The 18,157-nt window shown below is 44.3% G+C and overlaps 2 protein-coding genes across 13 annotated transcripts in view; one reads left to right on the forward strand and one right to left on the reverse strand.

Moving 5' to 3' along the window:
- Window positions 1–18,157, forward strand: part of LYRM2 (LYR motif containing 2) — a 38,698-nt gene that overhangs the window by 4,207 nt on the left and 16,334 nt on the right. The window contains exon 3 of the transcript XR_002730201.2: window positions 14,096–14,322. The gene's annotated coding sequence lies outside the window, so the exon portion shown is untranslated. The remainder of the gene's footprint in view (window positions 1–14,095; window positions 14,323–18,157) is intronic.
- Window positions 2,375–18,157, reverse strand: part of ANKRD6 (ankyrin repeat domain 6) — a 205,554-nt gene continuing 189,771 nt past the window's right edge. For 10 of the 12 annotated variants that reach the window (XM_023205286.3, XM_023205296.3, XM_023205293.2 and 7 more), the window contains 8 exons: window positions 17,982–18,059; window positions 14,018–14,122; window positions 12,522–12,656; window positions 12,016–12,201; window positions 11,401–11,553; window positions 8,405–8,518; window positions 6,870–6,996; window positions 2,375–5,674 (listed from right to left, as the gene is read on the reverse strand). In XM_023205286.3, the coding sequence (XP_023061054.1) occupies window positions 5,103–5,674; window positions 6,870–6,996; window positions 8,405–8,518; window positions 11,401–11,553; window positions 12,016–12,201; window positions 12,522–12,656; window positions 14,018–14,122; window positions 17,982–18,059 (1,470 nt within the window). In that variant the 3' untranslated portion in view covers window positions 2,375–5,102. The remainder of the gene's footprint in view (window positions 5,675–6,869; window positions 6,997–8,404; window positions 8,519–11,400; window positions 11,554–12,015; window positions 12,202–12,521; window positions 12,657–14,017; window positions 14,123–17,981; window positions 18,060–18,157) is intronic. The other 2 variants (XM_023205295.2, XM_023205294.3) reach the window with 1 other exon arrangement.

Consider the following 18,157-nt stretch of genomic DNA (forward strand, 5'->3'; position numbering starts at 1 on the left):
GTTTTTTGTATTTTTTTAGTAGAGACGGGGTTTCACCGTGTTAGCCAGGATGGTCTCAATCTCCTGACCTCGTGATCCGCCCGTCTCGGCCTCCCAAAGTGCTGGGATTACAGGCTTGAGCCACCGCGCCCGGCCTGTTTGTTTTTTAAAGCAGGTAAGGCCAGGCACAGTGGCTTCCGCAAGTAATCCACACTTTGGGAGGCTGAGGCAGGAGGATCTCTTGAGCTCAGGTGTTTGAGAACAGCCTGGGCAACATAGTGGGACCCTGCCTCTACAAAACATTAAAAAATGAGCTGGCAAGGTGGCAGGTGCCTGTCACCCCCAGCTACTCAGGAGGCAGAGGCGGGAGGATCGCATCTAGCACGGGAGGTTGAGGCTGCAGTGAGCCATGAATACGTCACTGCACTTCAGCCTGGGAATAGAGCAAGACCCTCCCTTCCTCCCCCGCCTCCCCACCCCCAGAAAAAAGCAAGACACTGAAAATTGAATAATCTGTCAGAGGCAAAAAGTACTGCAATGGACATGCTTTTACATCATCTCTAAAGAACAATTTAATTTCCTCACTTACATGCTTTGCTTATACCCTTTGAATTATAGGCCAATCTTGTTGGTTAACCTAAGGTATTTATTTAGCAGTTTCTTCTAAGGTATGGAGCCACAATCATTATGAAGTTGGTCTGAATCAAACTGCCAGTGATTTTTATGGAGGAATGAAAAAAAAAAAAAAACACTGCTGGTGAAACACACTTTATCATGAAGCAATCTTTGTCAGTACTCTGGATTAGACAAATTACTTTCTGGATGTTTCCTGAAAACTGTTACTTTGTTTAAATGTTAAACTTTTGTTCCTAAAGTGTAAGATGTTTGAATGTTAGTTTATGTATTTGAACCACAATAAATTGATCCTTTTATAGTAAAAAAGTTTTAAGTACAGAGCTTTGTAGCATAAGAAGTGGCTAAAGCTATTTGTTATATAAGTATTAATTGCCCCTATGTCATTCCCCCCTTTTAAAATGTGCCATCAGGGCCTGGCGTGGTGGCTCACGCCTGTAATCCCAGCAATTTGGGAGGCTGAGGTGGGTGGATCACTTGAGGTCAGGCGTTCAAGACTAGCTAGGCCACTAGCTAGCCTAGCCTGGTGGTACACGCCTGTCATTCCAGCTACTCAGGAGGGCTGCCTCATCTTGAACCCGGGAGGCAGAGCTTGCAGTGAGCCGAGATCACACCACTGCACTCCAGCCTGGGTGACAGAGTGAGACTATGTCTCAAAAAAAAGTAAAAATGTGCCATCAAGTTAGAAATTTTAAATTCATGGTACATTGTCATAAATGTGCCTGCAAGAAACACACAGATGACTTTTTTGAGACGGTCTCTGTTGCACAAGCTGGAGAGTGGCACCAACATGGCTCACTGCAACCTTGAGCTCCCGGGCTCAAGAGATCCACCTGCTTCAGACTTTCATGTAGCTGGGACCACAGGCGTGTGCCACCATGACCAGCTAATTTTTTTACTTTTTGTAGAGAGGAAGGGGAATCTCACTTTGTTGCCAGGCTAGTGTCAAACTCCTGGGCTCAAGCAATCCACCTGCCTGGGTGCCCAAAGTGCTAGGATTACAGGTGTGAGTTTTTGTTTTTAAAGAGACAGCCTTACTTCATTCTGTCACCCAGAATGGAATGACTTTCTAAAATTGCAGACAGCAGAACATATTCCTTGATGTCTATAAAATGTAGTCATATCAAAGGGAAAGGGTATTTCTCCTTAAATAAAATTACAAATAAAAAATGTATATTGTACTCTTATTCATAAAAGGTATTGTAGAATATGAAACGTTTTTCAAACTGGTTTTGTCTTTGATTGACTTTTATAATCCACACTTCAAAGAAGAAATGCATTTAACTTTTAAGAATAACTTAGTCAAAAAGTATAACGCCTTGCCTTGCATAACCTTTACTGCAAATGATGTTTTGTCCTTCCCCTTTGTCCAGTATTTTCCAAATGGTCAACAGTTTAAACATTTAAGCTTGCACTGAGAAACCTTGCCACATTTCAGCAGTTTTGTTTTGCTTTTGGTGGAGAGCAACTGATCGCGACTTTACAGACAATGTATTTACTCTAATTTACACCTTTATAGATACAAGGTAACGTGTAGCTGGGTGAAGGCACTGAGGAGCCATAAAATGTGGTCAACCACAATAAATTAAAACGTAAGCTAAACAAAGTATTCACACTTTCATTTTTTTAATAAGGAATTTAAGATCCATAGTATCTTAAAGTTTAATGCTTGGAAGAGGCACAAATTCAAGGTGATAAAAATATTAATTAGAAGACATAATATGCCTCAAGTATATCAACACTTGACTCCACAAACAAGGCATAACCGTGAAAACAACACTTCCTTTATTTTGGGCTCCCGAAATCAAAAGTAAGATTAGAACTAATACATTTAATCTTTCACAGATATTTAGTATACTCAATAATGCACTTACAATTTCTTTTAAAAAACACTAATACTGTACAATGTTTCTGTTTTACATTAATTTTTCCCATAGCTGTTGAAAATTTCAGCCTTGATTTGAAACATGACCTGCATGACAGGCTATAAATTGTCAATAGTTCTGTTTCTTTGGAAAAGTACAGTTGTGGCATTTACTCATTTTAGCAGACAGCTAAAAGGGAAAAATAAGGAAAAATATACACTGGACCTGCAGTTAAGTTTTTGACAATGCCAAGGATCAAAAACAGACGAAACAACATTTGTTGAAGATGAAAAGGTATTGCATTGGTCTTAATAGATGTTGCCATCTCTGGGTAAGGATGCTGAGCATGTTCTGTGTCTTCACCTCTATGTGTTTTCTCTTCTACAACAGACCTCCAAGAGACAAGATCCATGTAGTCAGCCCACACTAGGTCCATTGGACCTTTCTCATTCTTCTGTAGTCTCTTCCCTGTGACTTTTGACAAAAATACTCAGTTCACAGTATTAGCTGCCTGCTTCTGACGGGCAGGAGGTATATAATCAAAATACTCCCACCAAAGCACTCTATGGTCTAGACTTTATACTTAAAATTTAGTTTTCAGCATTCATCAACAAGGACACCTTGAGGTAACAGGAGATATTTTGGTAAGTGAAAATAATTGCGGCTTGGAACACAGCTTACTGAACTCAGGATTTCATTTCTTTTGAGTATTAGGCAGTTCTCAATAAATTGATGTATACTGAGGAATGATTCTAAAGAGCTTAGTGATATCCTGTTTGAGAATAGATTTAGAAAACTGAAGGTACTCTCCAGCTTTACAATTCTGTATTAGGAACAATAGGGAAATGAGAAAGTGCCTCTATATTGCAATCTAGTGAGTCTCTGGGGGAAGACTGTCTACCTGCGTAGTAGTTGAGAACAAGACAAGCTCTCAAACACAAGAAAATCAACTTGAAAGAACATCAAATTCAGCCTGGGCAATATGTTGAGACCCCATATCTACAAAAAATTAACCGGGACTGGTGGCACATGCCTGTAGTCCCAGCTACTTGCGAGGCTGAGGCAGGAGGATCGCTTGAGCCTGAGAGGCCAAGGCTGCAGTGAGGTGTGATCACGCCACTGCACTCCAGTCTGCGTGACAGAGCAAGACCCTATCTCAACAAAATCAAACAAAAACACCAAATTCATTCCATATTCAGGTCTGTAACAGTGACATGTATGTACTGAATTATATTTTTTTTCTTTTAGGAATGTCTATATCTAGGGATTGTCATTATTAAAAAAAAAAACAAAACAAAACCCAAAACTGTGAGCTTGACAAAGGGAATAAATGCATACTTTGTTTTCCTTGGGTCCTCATGTTAGTAAGTCACTTCTTCTCTTTGGCTCAATGAGCAGCATTGTATTCACAATTACATTCAATAGTCACTAGGTTCCTGTGTCTATAGAAATAGAATTGAAGTTTCTATGCATACATGGGATATTGAGGAGATGAATATAAATCCCATATTCCAAAGGACAAGAAGCTTGTCCAAAGTTTCCACATATCCAAGCTACTTTTACAACTTTGTTTCTGCGTTTGTATTTCATTATGGAACAAAGTAAAGTCTTCAGGCCTCCATGAAGCTGGGGAACAGTGGGGCCTCAGTTGAGTTATTGAATATTTTGCCTTGACATAGTCACTGCAAAGCAGTAGAAAGCTTTTGAGGTTCTTTACTGACAATTCAAAATGAAATACTTTCAAAAAATAGCCTTATACTTTATAAAATGGAGAGCAATCATCTCAAATTCAGAAAGGTATTCTGATATAATTCGGTTTGATTAGGAATAGGTTATAAATCTTCAGGTAATTGTTACATGAATGTTTTTTCCATTAATCTGCCTTAAAATCACTATAACTGATTTTTTTGACTGAAAATACAGAAAATATCAAACAATTTGAATCTTTCTCATTTGATCTCATTGTTTCCAGAGCTGTTAGCCAATTATTCATTATTTAAATAAACTGACTTTTCAATAAATGTTATCATAAGATATATTGGATCTTGTGACATCATGAAAATATTTCTCCTCAAAAATCTAATAACTTTTCATGGATTAAAATGTCAACAGTTGGAGAATTACAAATTTGAGAAAGAGGGTTTATTTAGCACTTCTCAAGAGTTACAGCTCTCTTACAGAAAGACACTTGTCTAGGCACAGCAGGTGTGTTCAAATTTATATGAATGACTACTTGAGTTCAGACAGGATTAAGTTTTTCTTGCTTTTGACTTATATCATTTCACACATCTTGAATTTTAGAGTCTAGGCTTACACATCATCCAGTTTCTTGGCATGGCTTGCTTAATCTGAGCTTTCAAACTTCAGATTAACCTGGACTAAGGCTAAGAGTTTATAATGAAACCCAAAACTAAGCAAGCTTCCCCTGGTTTCAGTTTAATTGTTGAGGTCTTCATAACTTCCGGGCATAGGATACAAGTACCTGGCACATTGTAGAATTAGTGATTTTTTTTAAAAAAGGCCAATCTGCAATATATACAATAGATGACTCCTTGGGCATAGCTGTTATGCAGTTGCAAAACTGGAAATCTTCAAGAATCCTTTCGTGTTTCCTCTTTATTGGTGCTAATTTTCCTTCTGCACCCTAGTCCTTAGTTTGGCAAGTTCCTCTTCTAAACTTTTAATGTGTTCCTTCAGTGTAGCCTTGTCTTGCTGGGCTTTCTGATTGGCTTGGCTTCGTGCTTCTTCAATCTTCCTTTCATACCACTTTTCCATCTGGGTAGAAACAGCCTCAAAAAAATACTGGGTAAGCTCCAGAGCTTGGGAGGTGTCCCGAATGTGAGGGCCAGTCTGCTCGCCGCCTGCTGCTGGTGGCGGCTGCCCACAGGTGCCACTGGCTGTGGGTTGCTGGGCACGATGCCTTGTTGGCCCACTCTTCCCCGACTTCTTAGTTTGAGTGCCTCTGTTGACACAGGGCCCAGCCTGGTGATCAGATCTGGCTGCCTCATTCATGGGTAGCAAGGCTGTCTGGACCTTGACGTTCCTCAGTCGAGAGCCTGTACAGTCAGAAGACGACAGCTCCTGCTGGAGTCTCTGGGTAGCAGTGGAGTTGAGGGCCTTTTCTTTGGGCCTAACCACTGGAGGGGAGCTGTCAGAAGCTGCTGCTGGACCTGCAGCCACCACTGATTGATCCACACCTGGTTTCAGAAGGAAAACAAACATGAGGGCAAATCCACATTCACACAGTCATATGGCTGTGGGTCGGTATTTGAGAGTCTTAAGGATCCTGCAAATCACCAATCTTCTCCATCACCACACACCACGTGTAACGTCTCCCCTGAGCCTTTTCTCACCTTTCTGTTCCTCCCTCCCACTTTGTCTCCTCTGATGATCACTGTGGCTTGTCAGAGCTTTCATGGATTCTGTGTTAGCCACACTGGTACCATTTAAGCCAAAAAAGTTGCTAGCTTTTCCTTCAGCCTGCCTCAATCTACCTGAGAAGGCTCTGGTCCTGTTTCCTGATGCCTGAGGATGATGCCGCTCACCAAGTGTCTCAAAGCAGATTTGGACATTTATCTATGGGAATATGTATTTCCATTCTCTAATGTCTGGGCCTATTCCCTACCAGTGTACTAATTGCTTGACCCAAGCTCCAATTAGGAAAGGAGGCCCCATTTTCCACACCCAGAGCTCCAGGACAAGCTCCAAGAGTAGTCCTAGCATAAAACATTTTCCTGGGATGTTTCCCCATGTTGTTGGCACAAAGATGAAAACACAGCTCCAGAGATGGCCTGTGGTAACACAAAACACTTACATCAAAATCCCCCACTGAGGCCTAGTTACCCAGGCTCTGCATGTCCTCAAAATTGTCATTATTGAGTATAATCGGGTGTGGCTAATGTAAAGATGGTTTGCTTGCAGCAATTCCTATCTAGCACCAGGGGCAAGTTCGATGTAAGAACTACTGTTTAATGAGGATTTGCATAGTTGGACAAAAGTAAAAGGTAGATCAAAGAGAAGAAAGAGGTAAAAGGCACAAAAGGCAAGGGAGGAAGAGCCCTGCTGAGGAGACTGATGGCTCTTCATCACCTCTCATCTTTGGGGTCCACTCTGATACCATCAACACCGTACTCAAAGCAATGTTATCACCAATCAACAATTCTTTAATTCCTTTATTCAAATAAGTTTGAGCACATAAATGAGTGCTTCATTACTAGATAGCAACTGAGTATACGGTTATGAGCAAATACAGTCCTTGCCCCTACAGGGTGCGCTCGACCATCCAGTGTTTCCCGTAGCCGCATCATACGGACTCTGCCTTTCAGTGCGGAGAGAACAGGAGCGGCTGGTCGTGTTCCTTTTGGATCAAAGGGCTCTCTGTATGTGGGTTACCTGTAGAGGACTCGCAAGTAGATGGTGTGGATTTAGCTCTGCAAGCCCTAGAATCTCCAGAAAGCTTCTGCTCCAGATTCTGAATCTTTAACATGCACCAAGTTTTTAATTCATCCACCAAGGAGATCTAAAAAACAAACAAACAAAAAACAAAAAACCCACAAATAAGTAACAGAAGAATCAAGTGCATTTGATACATAGTTTATGAATTAAAGCATCAAGGATGGACTTTTCAGTTATAACAGTTGAGGACACCATCTAACCCAAAAGTTATGGCTTGCCCACTGCTATGGTTTGGATATTTGAGCCCTCCAAATCTCATGCTGAAATTTGATCCCCAGTGCTGGAGGTGGGGCCTCATGGGAGATGTTTGGGTCAAGGAGGTGAATGCCTCATGACTGGCTTGGTACCATCCTCACAGTTAGTGAGTTCTTGCTCTGTTAGTTTATTTTCTTTTTTTTTTTTGAGACGGAGTCTCGCTCTGTTGCTCAGGCTGGAGTGCAGTGGCAGAATCTTGGCTCACTGCAAGCTCCACCTCCTGGGTTCATACCATTCTCCTGCCTCAGCCTCCCAAGTAGCTGGGACTACAGGCGCCCGCCACCACGCCCAGCTAGTTTTTTTGTATCTTTAGTAGAGGTGGGGTTTCACCGTGTTCGCCAGGATGGTCTCAATCTCCTGACCTCGTGATCCGCCCACCTTGGCCTCCCAAAGTGCTGGAATTACAGGCGTGAGCCACCGCGCCTGGCCACTCTATTACTTTCTGAAAGAGCTAGTTGCTTAAAAGAGCCTGGCACCTGCCTCCTGTCTCTCTTGCCTCTTGTCTTGCGAGGTGATCTGTGCACACCAGCTCCCCTTTACCTTCTGCCATGAGTGGAAGCTTCCTGAGGCCCTCACCAGATGCAGATGCTGGCACCATGCTTCTTGTACAGCCTGCAGAACCATGAGCCAAAGAACTCTCTTCTTTGTATATTACCCAGCCTCGGGTACTCCTTTATAGCAACACAGACAGACTGAGCCACTCTCCTATAGGCCACAGCAGGCACCCAAGCAGAGCTATCTACAATCTTCATTAAGTGACTTAGAGCCACCTTAAACTCAACCACCCGAAACCACCCAAATCTTCCAAACCAAGTACTTCTGGTTGCTTACAAAGCCTGAGTTCTCACACACCCACTGTACCCGTTCCATGTCTATTATCTTGGTGAGGCAGTAAACTCCCTGAGGGTAGAAACTATGTCTTGTTCTAAAACTGTAATGGCCTAACAAATAAACAATACATGGAATGAGTTCGGGACAGAAATGGCATCTTCCCCAGCATGTTCGGTCTTCATCTGTGGCCAGCACATTCAGCCATGGACATAAACAGAACTACAGGTTATTTTCTATTAACCTCATTTCAGTATTATAAAAATGATACACTACATAATGCAAAAGCTCTTAGGGAATCTCAGCCTCCGAGTTTTCAGTGGCAGGCCTGCCTGAGCTCAGTGGGCCTGTGTGGTAAATCACAAGGACTGGCAGATGCTGGTTCCTACCTGCCGTTTCTCCCCTTCGTGCTTCTCCGCGTCTGAGTGCTGTTGCAGGCGGTTCAGGCACTCCGTCCTCTCCGCAGAGAGTCGCTCAACCATCAGCTTGTCCAAAACACGCATCTAGGAGTCAAGGGGAGCAGAGTGCAAGACTGAGATGATCTCAGGGTGAGCCCTGGTTTCTCAGCTCCTGCAGAGGGGCTTGGGAACCAAGTAGGAGCTCCTGTACGCAAACTTCAACCCTTATCCGATTCCATTTGCATATAGGACTCATGGAACTTTTTCAGAATTCTTGAGCATGCTTCTATGAGGCCAATGTTTCTTTTAAAAAAAAAATCTCATTTGATAAAGTTTAAGAGGTATAAAGACTATGAATATACAGGCCAGGCATGGTGGGTCATACTCCCACCACCTGAGGTCAGGAGTTTGAGACCAGCCTGGCCAACATGGCAAAACCCCGTCTCTACTAAAAATACAAAAATTAGCTGGGTGTGGTGGCACATGCCTGTAGTCCCAGCTACTTGGGAGGCTGAGGCAGGAGAATCATTTGAACCTGGAAGGCAGAGTTTTGCAGTGGGTCAGAAAAAAAAAAAAAAAAAAGAAACTCTGAATATCTAGTAAATCCACAACCTGAGCCCATGCAGGCCTTGTAGGCCTTAAAACATTATTTCCCAGACTACTGTAAGGAAAAACTACAACTCAAAGTATGGAGATTTTCTCTTGCCCCCAACCCCCACTTTAAAAAATGTTAGTGGTTGCCTACAAGGCAGTCAAATGAGCTTTTATCTAGCTTTTCCAGTGAGCAAATATTTTTAGTGCTTCATTGGAAGTGGTTAAAGTATGTAAGAAGTATGTAGAGGGAACTTAAAGGATTGCTTCAGAGAACAAGCAGTTGTCACTTTTTAATCACATTTCCTTCTGAAGTCCCCTTCATCTTGGCATTTCCTGTGGGACCCCCACACCTAGGAGGGCCAACCTTTCACTGCTTTGACAAGGACCAAAGAATGAAAGAACTACTGTTAGGAAGAGCCAATCCGCGAAGGCCCACTGGTGAGCTCCCCTCCTGTCAGGAACACGTGTGGCATTCCACACCCAGATGTTCAAAACATTAAAAGAAACATCAGTTCTGGAGACGTGGTGGGCACCTTCTGTTTTCCTCTTCAGTCCATGTTTTCCTGTGTACTGTGCTCCTCCTGCTTTCTAGGATTGGCCTACTCTCCCCACTCCCTTAACCTCTTCCTCCAGGTGGCTGTTCTCAAGAGCAGCCATAGGTAAACATTGCTTTGTTCACAGGTCACACTGACTGGCTCAGGTATGAGCATCTGACCCAAGGGGGCCAGGGTCCTTTCTCAGCGATTTGGAAGGAGGACGAAGATTCTATACCCCAATCTGTCACTCCCTTGAACTGAAGCGAGGCCCTTGAGGTTTCCCAACATTCATCTCTCATTCCTCCTTCAGCTTAGGCTAGGCCAAGTAGGGTTTGTATACACAAACAGTCTGCACTAATCTACTATTGCCCTAACAAAATATTTTTTAAATGGCCTTTCTATAAAATACAGATAGCAAATAAGCCTTAAAAATGTTGAATCTTACCAGTAAACAGGGAAATAAAACGTAAACAGTAAGATGTCCTGAATCAATTGGGCAAAAACTTAAAAAAAAAAAAAATAGGTAGGGCATGGTGGATCACGCCTAAAATCCCAGCACTTTGGGAGGCCAAGGTAGGCACGTCACTGGAGCCCAGGAGTTTGACACCAGCCTAGCCAACGTGGTGAAACCCCATCTCTACCAAGAAAGTAACAAAAATTAGGTGGCTATGGTGGTGTCCGCCTTAGTCCCAGCTACTCAGCAGGCTGAGGTGGTAGAATCACTTGAACCCACAAGGTAGAGGCTGTAGTGAGCTGAGATTGCCACACTGCACTCTAGCCTGGGTGATGAAGGCAGACCCCATCTCAAAAACTGTAACAAATATTATTTTAGGAAAACCGAGAAAATCTGAATATGGACTGGATAACATTTTCTCAGGTGTGAAAGCAATATTGTTATGAAGTTGAAAGTGTTATTCTTATTCTAAACATTCTGAAATATTTAGAGAAGCCCCGTCAGGACAGTCTGCAACTAAATCTGAAATAGTTCAAGAATTAAAAAAAAAATGTGTCAGAGAGATAAGGCAAATGTAGCAACATATTAACTGGCTGACTGCAGGGATTATATGCAAGCATTCATTCCATTATTCTGTGAACTTTTCTGTATGTTTGAAAACTTTTAAAATAAAAAGTTGGGAAAAGAAAAAAACATAATTATTCTAATTTTGTATGCAGTGGGAAAGGAGTATAGCAAAAATTGACAAATAGAAAGACTGACATAGAAAAAGACTTAAAGAAGATAAACCCCAATTTTTTTTTTTTTCCCAGATAGAGTCTCACTCTGTCGCCCAGGCTGGGGTGCAGTGGCACGATCTCCGCTCACTGCAACCTCCGCCTCCCAGGTTCAAGCAATTCTTGTGCCTCAGCCTCCCAAGTAGCTGAGATTACAGGTGTGTGCCACCACACCAGGCTAATTTTTGTATTTTTAGAAGAGGCAGGGTTTCACCATGTTGGCCAGGCTGGTTTCGAACTCCTGACCTCAAGTGACCTGCCCACATTGGCTTCCCAAAGTGCTGGGATGACAGATGCGAGCCATCATTCCCAGCCTAAACCCAAATATTCATAGTGCTTTTCGGCACAGTGGGCTTATAGGTGACTTATTTTCCTAATTTTCATATTTCTAAAAATGCTCTGTAATGGGGCTATCTTATTTTTATGATAAGAAGCAATTTAAACATGTTCTTTAAAAAGCTGAACTGAATGTGCTTTAACAAAATCACATAAGCAGAAGCAGGCCTCTTCCCTGACAGCCCATTTGGACATCCCAGGGTAGAAGGGTGTGCTGAAGTCAAAGTTGGCTCCTGAGTTCATGTTCCGCCAGAACGCTTTGCAGTTAGGAAGCTGGGCCTCAGGACATACTTGGTGCTGGGCCTTATTCTCCATCTGCCCCAGCTTTGTATTCATTTTGTCCTGAACCGATCCCAGCTCTGCTTTTATCTCCTCCACAGTAGCCTCCAACTGATTCTCCAGCTTGTTGATTAGAGGTTCACATCGACAACCATTTATTGGTGCCTAAGAGAGAAACAAAAAAGTTCGTTCCTTCAACAAGTATGTTTTGAGCACCCACTGTGTGCCAGGCAGTATACCAGAGGATAGAGATGATGGAAGAGAGAGGCTCATCCTTGTCATAACTTTGGAACATCTTATAGGCAAAGCTTTGGGGAAGAAGATTCAGAGGGTAAGATATGGTCCCTCTCTTCAGGTGCTTTTATATACCCTGGGGCCTCAAGATACCTAGTCACCTGAGGATGGTGCAGCAAGCTCTGCAGCTACACACACACCTCTGTCTGCCTTGGCCTTAGCAGCAGGAGTGGATCTGCACCGTGCCGGTGGGGAGGCCATCTGGCTTACCTTCAAAGCTTGTGCTTAACTAAGTCAATGCCTGAAGTGGCTATCAGCCCCCAGGAATGCCGTTAAACAAAAACCCTTGCTGAAGGCCTATGTTCCCTTCTCCTGACAGTGCTTAGCAGGTACCTGCATCACTTTCCCATCCTTGCCCCGGTACAATGTGTAGAGCTGGTATGCTCTGAACTCATGGGGTGGGGGCGGGGATGAACACCGATGCCTGTTCCTCTTTTTAGGGTGATTATGAGCATGCAGGTTCTTCTGGTGTCCAGGCTGTTGGTTGGCTGGTGGGGTGGGGTCAGAAAATGCTGATACCTGTGGGAGAGGAAGAGACAACACCCCTGAATGCTTTGACCTTTGCAAGACTGACACCAGTCAGTGGCGCCCATGTCACCCCATTTGGGCAAAGAGCCCCACTTTGTCATGGTGTTCTACTCCAAGCCACATATGTCAAAAGAAATATATCAGCACATTCACCTTGTGTCTGATGTTAACCAGATTTAATTTCTGTGCTCTGGCTCCAAACCAGCCAGCCAAGTGAGGAGACTTTTTAGCTGATGGGCATGACACTCTGCCAGGACCCTTGCCCCCCTGCCTCCCAGCCACCCCCTGGGCTGCTTTCTGTGTCTCCTGACCTTGGGCCTTGACTTTCTCCTCCTGTCATCCTTTGCTCTGGGTTCTGGGGAGGCTGACAGGAACTCTTCTCTGGCTGCTTCTTTTCTGGCCACAGCCTGTTCACTGCTGGGGGTGTCTCCTGCTGAGACACTGCCCTACAGTAGGAAAAAGCCCAGAGACCTATTGTGTTTGCTTCCTTGGCCTTTTTCACTAATAGGGTCAAATTTTCTTTGCAAGATACCATATAGTAAGGGACCCATGGGAACCTTTGCAGATGACATAGATTTCAGACATAGGAAACACTGCTTGGTGGTCTTAACATAGAATGTTTTTCCTGGTTGGTTGAACATTTGGCTTTTACTGTATTTATTAGGTCCTAAGCTAAATATATTCCTGGGTCTAATTCGATGCTGTAGAACACCAGGAACCTACCCAACACAAAACACCTCAACATTCGAGATTTTTGGTCGTTTACATTTCAACGAAACATAACTCACTCATTCTTTGACCTTGGATGCCGCCCCCCACCCCCCACCCCCAACCCCACCAACAAAATTCATGGCAAAGAGTAAGAATCCTTTGAAATGAAAAAATATCGTATTTCTGGTCCTTGTGAGAATGTTCACAACTGAATATGTACAATTCACACCTAGGAAGTTAATCAGAGTGGCAATGCCTTAACCCTGGAAACTGATGAGAGGATTCTGAAATAGCAGAGAGAAGAGCAAGCACTTGGTGATAACATTTTCTGTGCCAAAAGCTGTCTCTATATCCCAGACTTCTTCCTCCTGATTGAACTCAAAGGCATGGTTTATTCCAGGGCTACAAGGCACAAGGACACCTAGCTGAGGTGGAGGTGTGGGGCAAGAGGAGTTGAAATCAGCTCAGGCTCTGCTCACCATGCGTGCCCTGTGCACGGTGGGTCTGCCTGGGGGGCATATTTTCTAATTCATATAAGGGAGCCATACAGGCTAGCATAGCCTTGGTCCCTTCCCTAAATGGAAGTGGCCTATACCAGTGGCTCTCAAATGTTAGTCCACGAGAGTCCCCTGGAGGGCTTATTCCAACACAGATTGCTGGGCCCCACCCGAGTTTCTGATCCCGTGGGTTTGAGGTGAGGCCCAAGAATTATCATTTCTAATAAGGTCCCAGGTGACACACTGGACACCACATTTTGAGAGCCACTGTCCTACACAATCTGGACACAGTGTTAGAGAAGCAGCACTGCCCACAGGGCATGGGCAAAGGCCACAGAGACCTGGGCTGGTAAGTGTGCCCCAATGCATACTGGATGGGTAATGGGCAGCGCACACGGAGGCACATGGCCTGAAACCTTGGGGAATGGAGGATGTGAAGCCAAAGAGAAAAAGACTGGCAACACTTTGAAGAGCTCCAGCAAGGAGGAGAGGCAGAGAGGGCCTGGCAGCCACCAGGTGAGCCTGGCTGAAGCAGGGAGATAGTTTCCCACCCTCTGAGCACAGGCGGATGTGGGGACGGCGGGAGGACTGCCCCCCACCTTGCTTTGGGCCACCTCATCTCTTGGCACAGACTGGGCTCTCCTCTCTTCCTTGAGCCTCTCTCTCTTTTTCCTCAGGCTTCGCCCACGACTGAAGCGCAAGACCTGAAGGAGGCAAACGGCATTGTTACAACCACTGGTGTGCGCAGCATCCGTGTGAGAGAATTCGCCTTGGAACCGGGGCTCTGACCTAACGGAATTTACAGCCTAGAGGGTGAGAGCAGGTGCGCACATCAAGCAAGCCCCTCTGACCACCTACCAACTTCCTAGGTCTTGTCCTGGGCACTACAGGGACGCAGAGACAGGTAGGATACTATCCCTGACCTCAAGAAGCCCAAAGTCTATGACGATAATATCTATAGACACTGATGCCAGGCCGGGACTTCCAATGCCCGCACAGAGGCTGTGCTCCAGGGAGCGCCATTCACATAAACTAGGATATGGATGGCGTCTCCTGGAGTTGTGAGACGCAGCAGAGCAGCCCCGTGCGAGGCACAGTCTCTCCATCTTGGTACACCGGACCTGAGCTAGCCCAGATGTTCCCCTGGCCAAACTGTGTCCAAGTCACATCAATTTGATTCAAACTATTTATTAAGATGTATCTATGAGCCATAGTAACAACCACGGGACAGGGATCTCTTCCCCCAAAAGCAGCATTTACTCTGCCTCTTATAGTGCAGAGTGACAGAATGGACACAGGAAAAGGTCTGTGGGTCAGAACAGATCTCAGTTTGAACCCAGTAGCCGCTGGCTGTAGGGTCTTTGGGCAAGTGATTTGATCTGTCTGCACTCTGTCTTCCCAAATGTAAAAACGGGTCAGGCGCAGGGGCTCACGCCTATAAGCCCAACACTTTGGGAGGCATAGGTGGGAGGACTGCTTGAGGAGAGGAGTTTAAGACCAGCCTGGCAGACAAAGCGAGAGCTCGTCTTTATATTTATTATTATTATTTTTTGAGACGGAGTCTTGCTCTGTCGCCCAGGCTAGAGTGCAGTGGTGTGATCTCGGCTCACTGCAAGCTCCGCCTCCTGGATTCACACCACTCTCCTGCCTCGGCCTCCTGAGTAGCTGGGACTACAGGCGCCCGCCACCACGTCTGGTTAATTTTATTTTTGTATTTTTAGTAGGGGTTTCACCGTGTTAGCCAGGATGGTCTCAATCTCCTGACCTCATGATCTGCCCATCTCAGCCTCCCAAACTGCTGGGATTACAGGCGTGAGCCACCGTGCCCGGCCTCATCTTTATTTTTAAAAAAGAAAAAGAAAGAAAAACAGGGAGTCATTGGGATTCACCAAGAAAAAACAGATGGCTGGCACACAGTGGACTGTCAGTCGCTGTCAGGTGCTTCCCTCCCTGCCTTCAGGTGGCTTAACTGGCAGAGGGTGTTTAACAGAGTACAGATCTTTGAGTTGATGGAAACCTTCAATCTCTGGTCCATAATAGTTAAAAACGTAAAAGCGTCCTTAGATCAAGAAGTCTGAGAACCACTTCCCCAAGTCATTTCTAAAGCTAAATTCAGATTCACCAGGAAATTAAGTATGATGAAAGAAAGTGACTATACCCGTCGCTCACCTGATGTACGGACTCTTAATACAGTACCAGAATCAGCCTAAAATTTACTTTCAGAGCATTTGTAAACCACACCAATCAAAATGACAAGTGACACTCAGAGACCACCCAAACTCAAAATTATAATCAGCAAAATTCCCTCCATTCACCACATTATTAGTCAGTGAAAATAACTTTGCATGACTTCCAGCCTTTCTCAGCAAACCAGACCATCTACCAAATGGGATGTCATTAATCTTTTCCAGTCCACAGAAATGAGGGAATATTGACTGTGAGGTCTCTAAAAGTAGTATACTATGGCTGGGTGCAGTGGCTCATGCCTGTAATCTCAGCACTTTGGGAGGCCAAGGTGGGTGGATCACCAGAGCTCAGGAGTTCGAGACCAGCCTGGCCAACATGGTGAAACCCCGTCTCTACTGAAAATACAAAAATCAGCTGGGTGTGGTGGCACGCGCCTGTAATCCCAGCTACTCAGGAGGTTGAGACAGGAGAATCACTTGAATCCCAGAGATGGAGGTTGCAGTGAGCCGAGATTGCACCACTGCACTCCAGCCTGAGTGACATAGCAAGACTCTGTCTCAAATAAATAAATAAATAGTACCCTCTCAGTACTGCTGTGGCCCATTTAAAATCCATGTCCGTCTATGGGCCTAAGGCAAGGGGATTTCTCTTTTCAGGCCAAGCAAACACTAATGCTATTTCTGTAACCACAGATCAAGAGAACAGTATGCATAACATCTTATGCCTAAAGTTCCTTGTTTGTGTTGAGAATAAGGCTCAGCATATACAATTATGCATAAAATAAACTTTCATAGCATGGCATCCAATTTATTTGTTATTCGATGTAAGCATGGAGAAACTTGCTTAAGTCTTTTTTTAAGTGGAAACAAAAAAGAACTGCACAGGGAAATGGTCCACGGTAAGGCTCTTTTCCCTGTAAGTGAAGATCCTTGGGCTCTGGAAGACAAATGACAGGTGGATTAAAGATCCGTCAATCCTTCTATGCCTAGGGAACCCTCCAGCCCCATAAGACTTGATGATCTTTGTATGGCTGAGGGCGGGGCTAGCTGTCCATTAAATTACCACATACTGAAATTGCCAGAGAAATGTGATGGGTTCTGACATTTATACAGCACTTCATACTTTTAGATCCATGAGAGACTAGCATTTTTCTATCCGGATTCATGGATGTGATTCCACCTACGATAAAAGCTGCTAGACGTGGAAACCCCGCAGCTTTTCCTACTGACTTCCTTTTGTCAGGAGCTCTGCGGCCTTTCAGAGACCACTGAGAAGGACCAGCTCCATGCGCAAGAGGGTGATCAATTTTGCAAAAAATACAAATCTTAACCATTTCCAGAAACTACTAGTTATATTAGGCATGTTTTAAAAACTTAGATGAAATAAAGGCCATCCCAAACCCTGGGCCGGTATTGGGCTATTTTGCAGCAGGGTAGTGTTCAAAATCTTCGACTCCCTGAGATTTTATCTTCTTCTTGCAGAATAAGATGCAAAGCCAATCAGTGTTTTCTATAATGTAATACAGAATAGTGCCAATCTGGAAATAACCTAAATGTCCATCATTAAGGAAATGGCTTAATAAAATATTAATAGCAACAAAAAGAATATTATGCCTCCATTATAATGAATAATTATGAAGACTGCAGAACATTGTTTTATAATAGGATAAAAGGAAGAAATACAAAAGGGTATATATATTGTAAGCACAATTATAAAACAATTACGTGTCTGTTTCATCTACTTTGTGGATGAAACAAAAACAGTTGTTTCAGGGGGCTAGAATTATGAATAGCTTGTAAATTATTATTAAATTTCTTTATTGTTACTTAGATAATGTCAACATCAACTAAAGTGTCAGCCATCATTTAAAAAAATTAAATGATGGTCAAAATAACATTATTCAGTAAAAGAGGAAAGAAAACCAGACTGTACTTAACTGTCTCTGGCAGGCGACTGTCTGCCCAGAATGGTCTCCTCCCTCCTGCCTTTCCCGGGGGAATGCCCCTTCTTAAAGTCCCTGTCCCACTTCTTCAGGGATGGGCATTTGGCCTAAACTCTGCAATCATGGCCCTCTCCTGCAATGTCTTAAACTGGAACTTCTTCCTTGGCTGAGTATCTGGGAAGTTATGACCCAGGCAGCTGGCTGTGACAATGATCCAGCCATAGGGAGAAGACGAGGCGGCCCAGGCATGAAGAGCTGGACTTGAAGCCTTTGACTCCCATCATCCTGGGCCCCATGGATGCCTACACCTCCACTGCCTGGTTACACTCCCTATTTAAGTTCGTTTGAAGGGGCTTCAGTAGATTGCAACCAGGAGTCCCACCAACTCTGGAGCCCCACATCATCAGTACCATGGAAAGGGCAGTAAATCCTACCTGGGGAGCTTTAGTAAGGAGAAGAGCAACTTCCGGGTTATTGTGGTAGCGCGCAGTCTCCAGCGGAGTCTGGCCTGCCTGAGGAGAGGCAGAGTAGGACAGGTGAGAAAGGGCCACTGATCCCGCACGCACATTGCCCAGCTGGCACACCTCTGGCCAGGAGCAGGTACACACTG

Source organism: Piliocolobus tephrosceles, chromosome 5 (genome assembly GCF_002776525.5).
Source record: "Piliocolobus tephrosceles isolate RC106 chromosome 5, ASM277652v3, whole genome shotgun sequence".
In the NCBI taxonomy this organism is placed as follows: Eukaryota; Metazoa; Chordata; class Mammalia; order Primates; family Cercopithecidae; genus Piliocolobus; species Piliocolobus tephrosceles.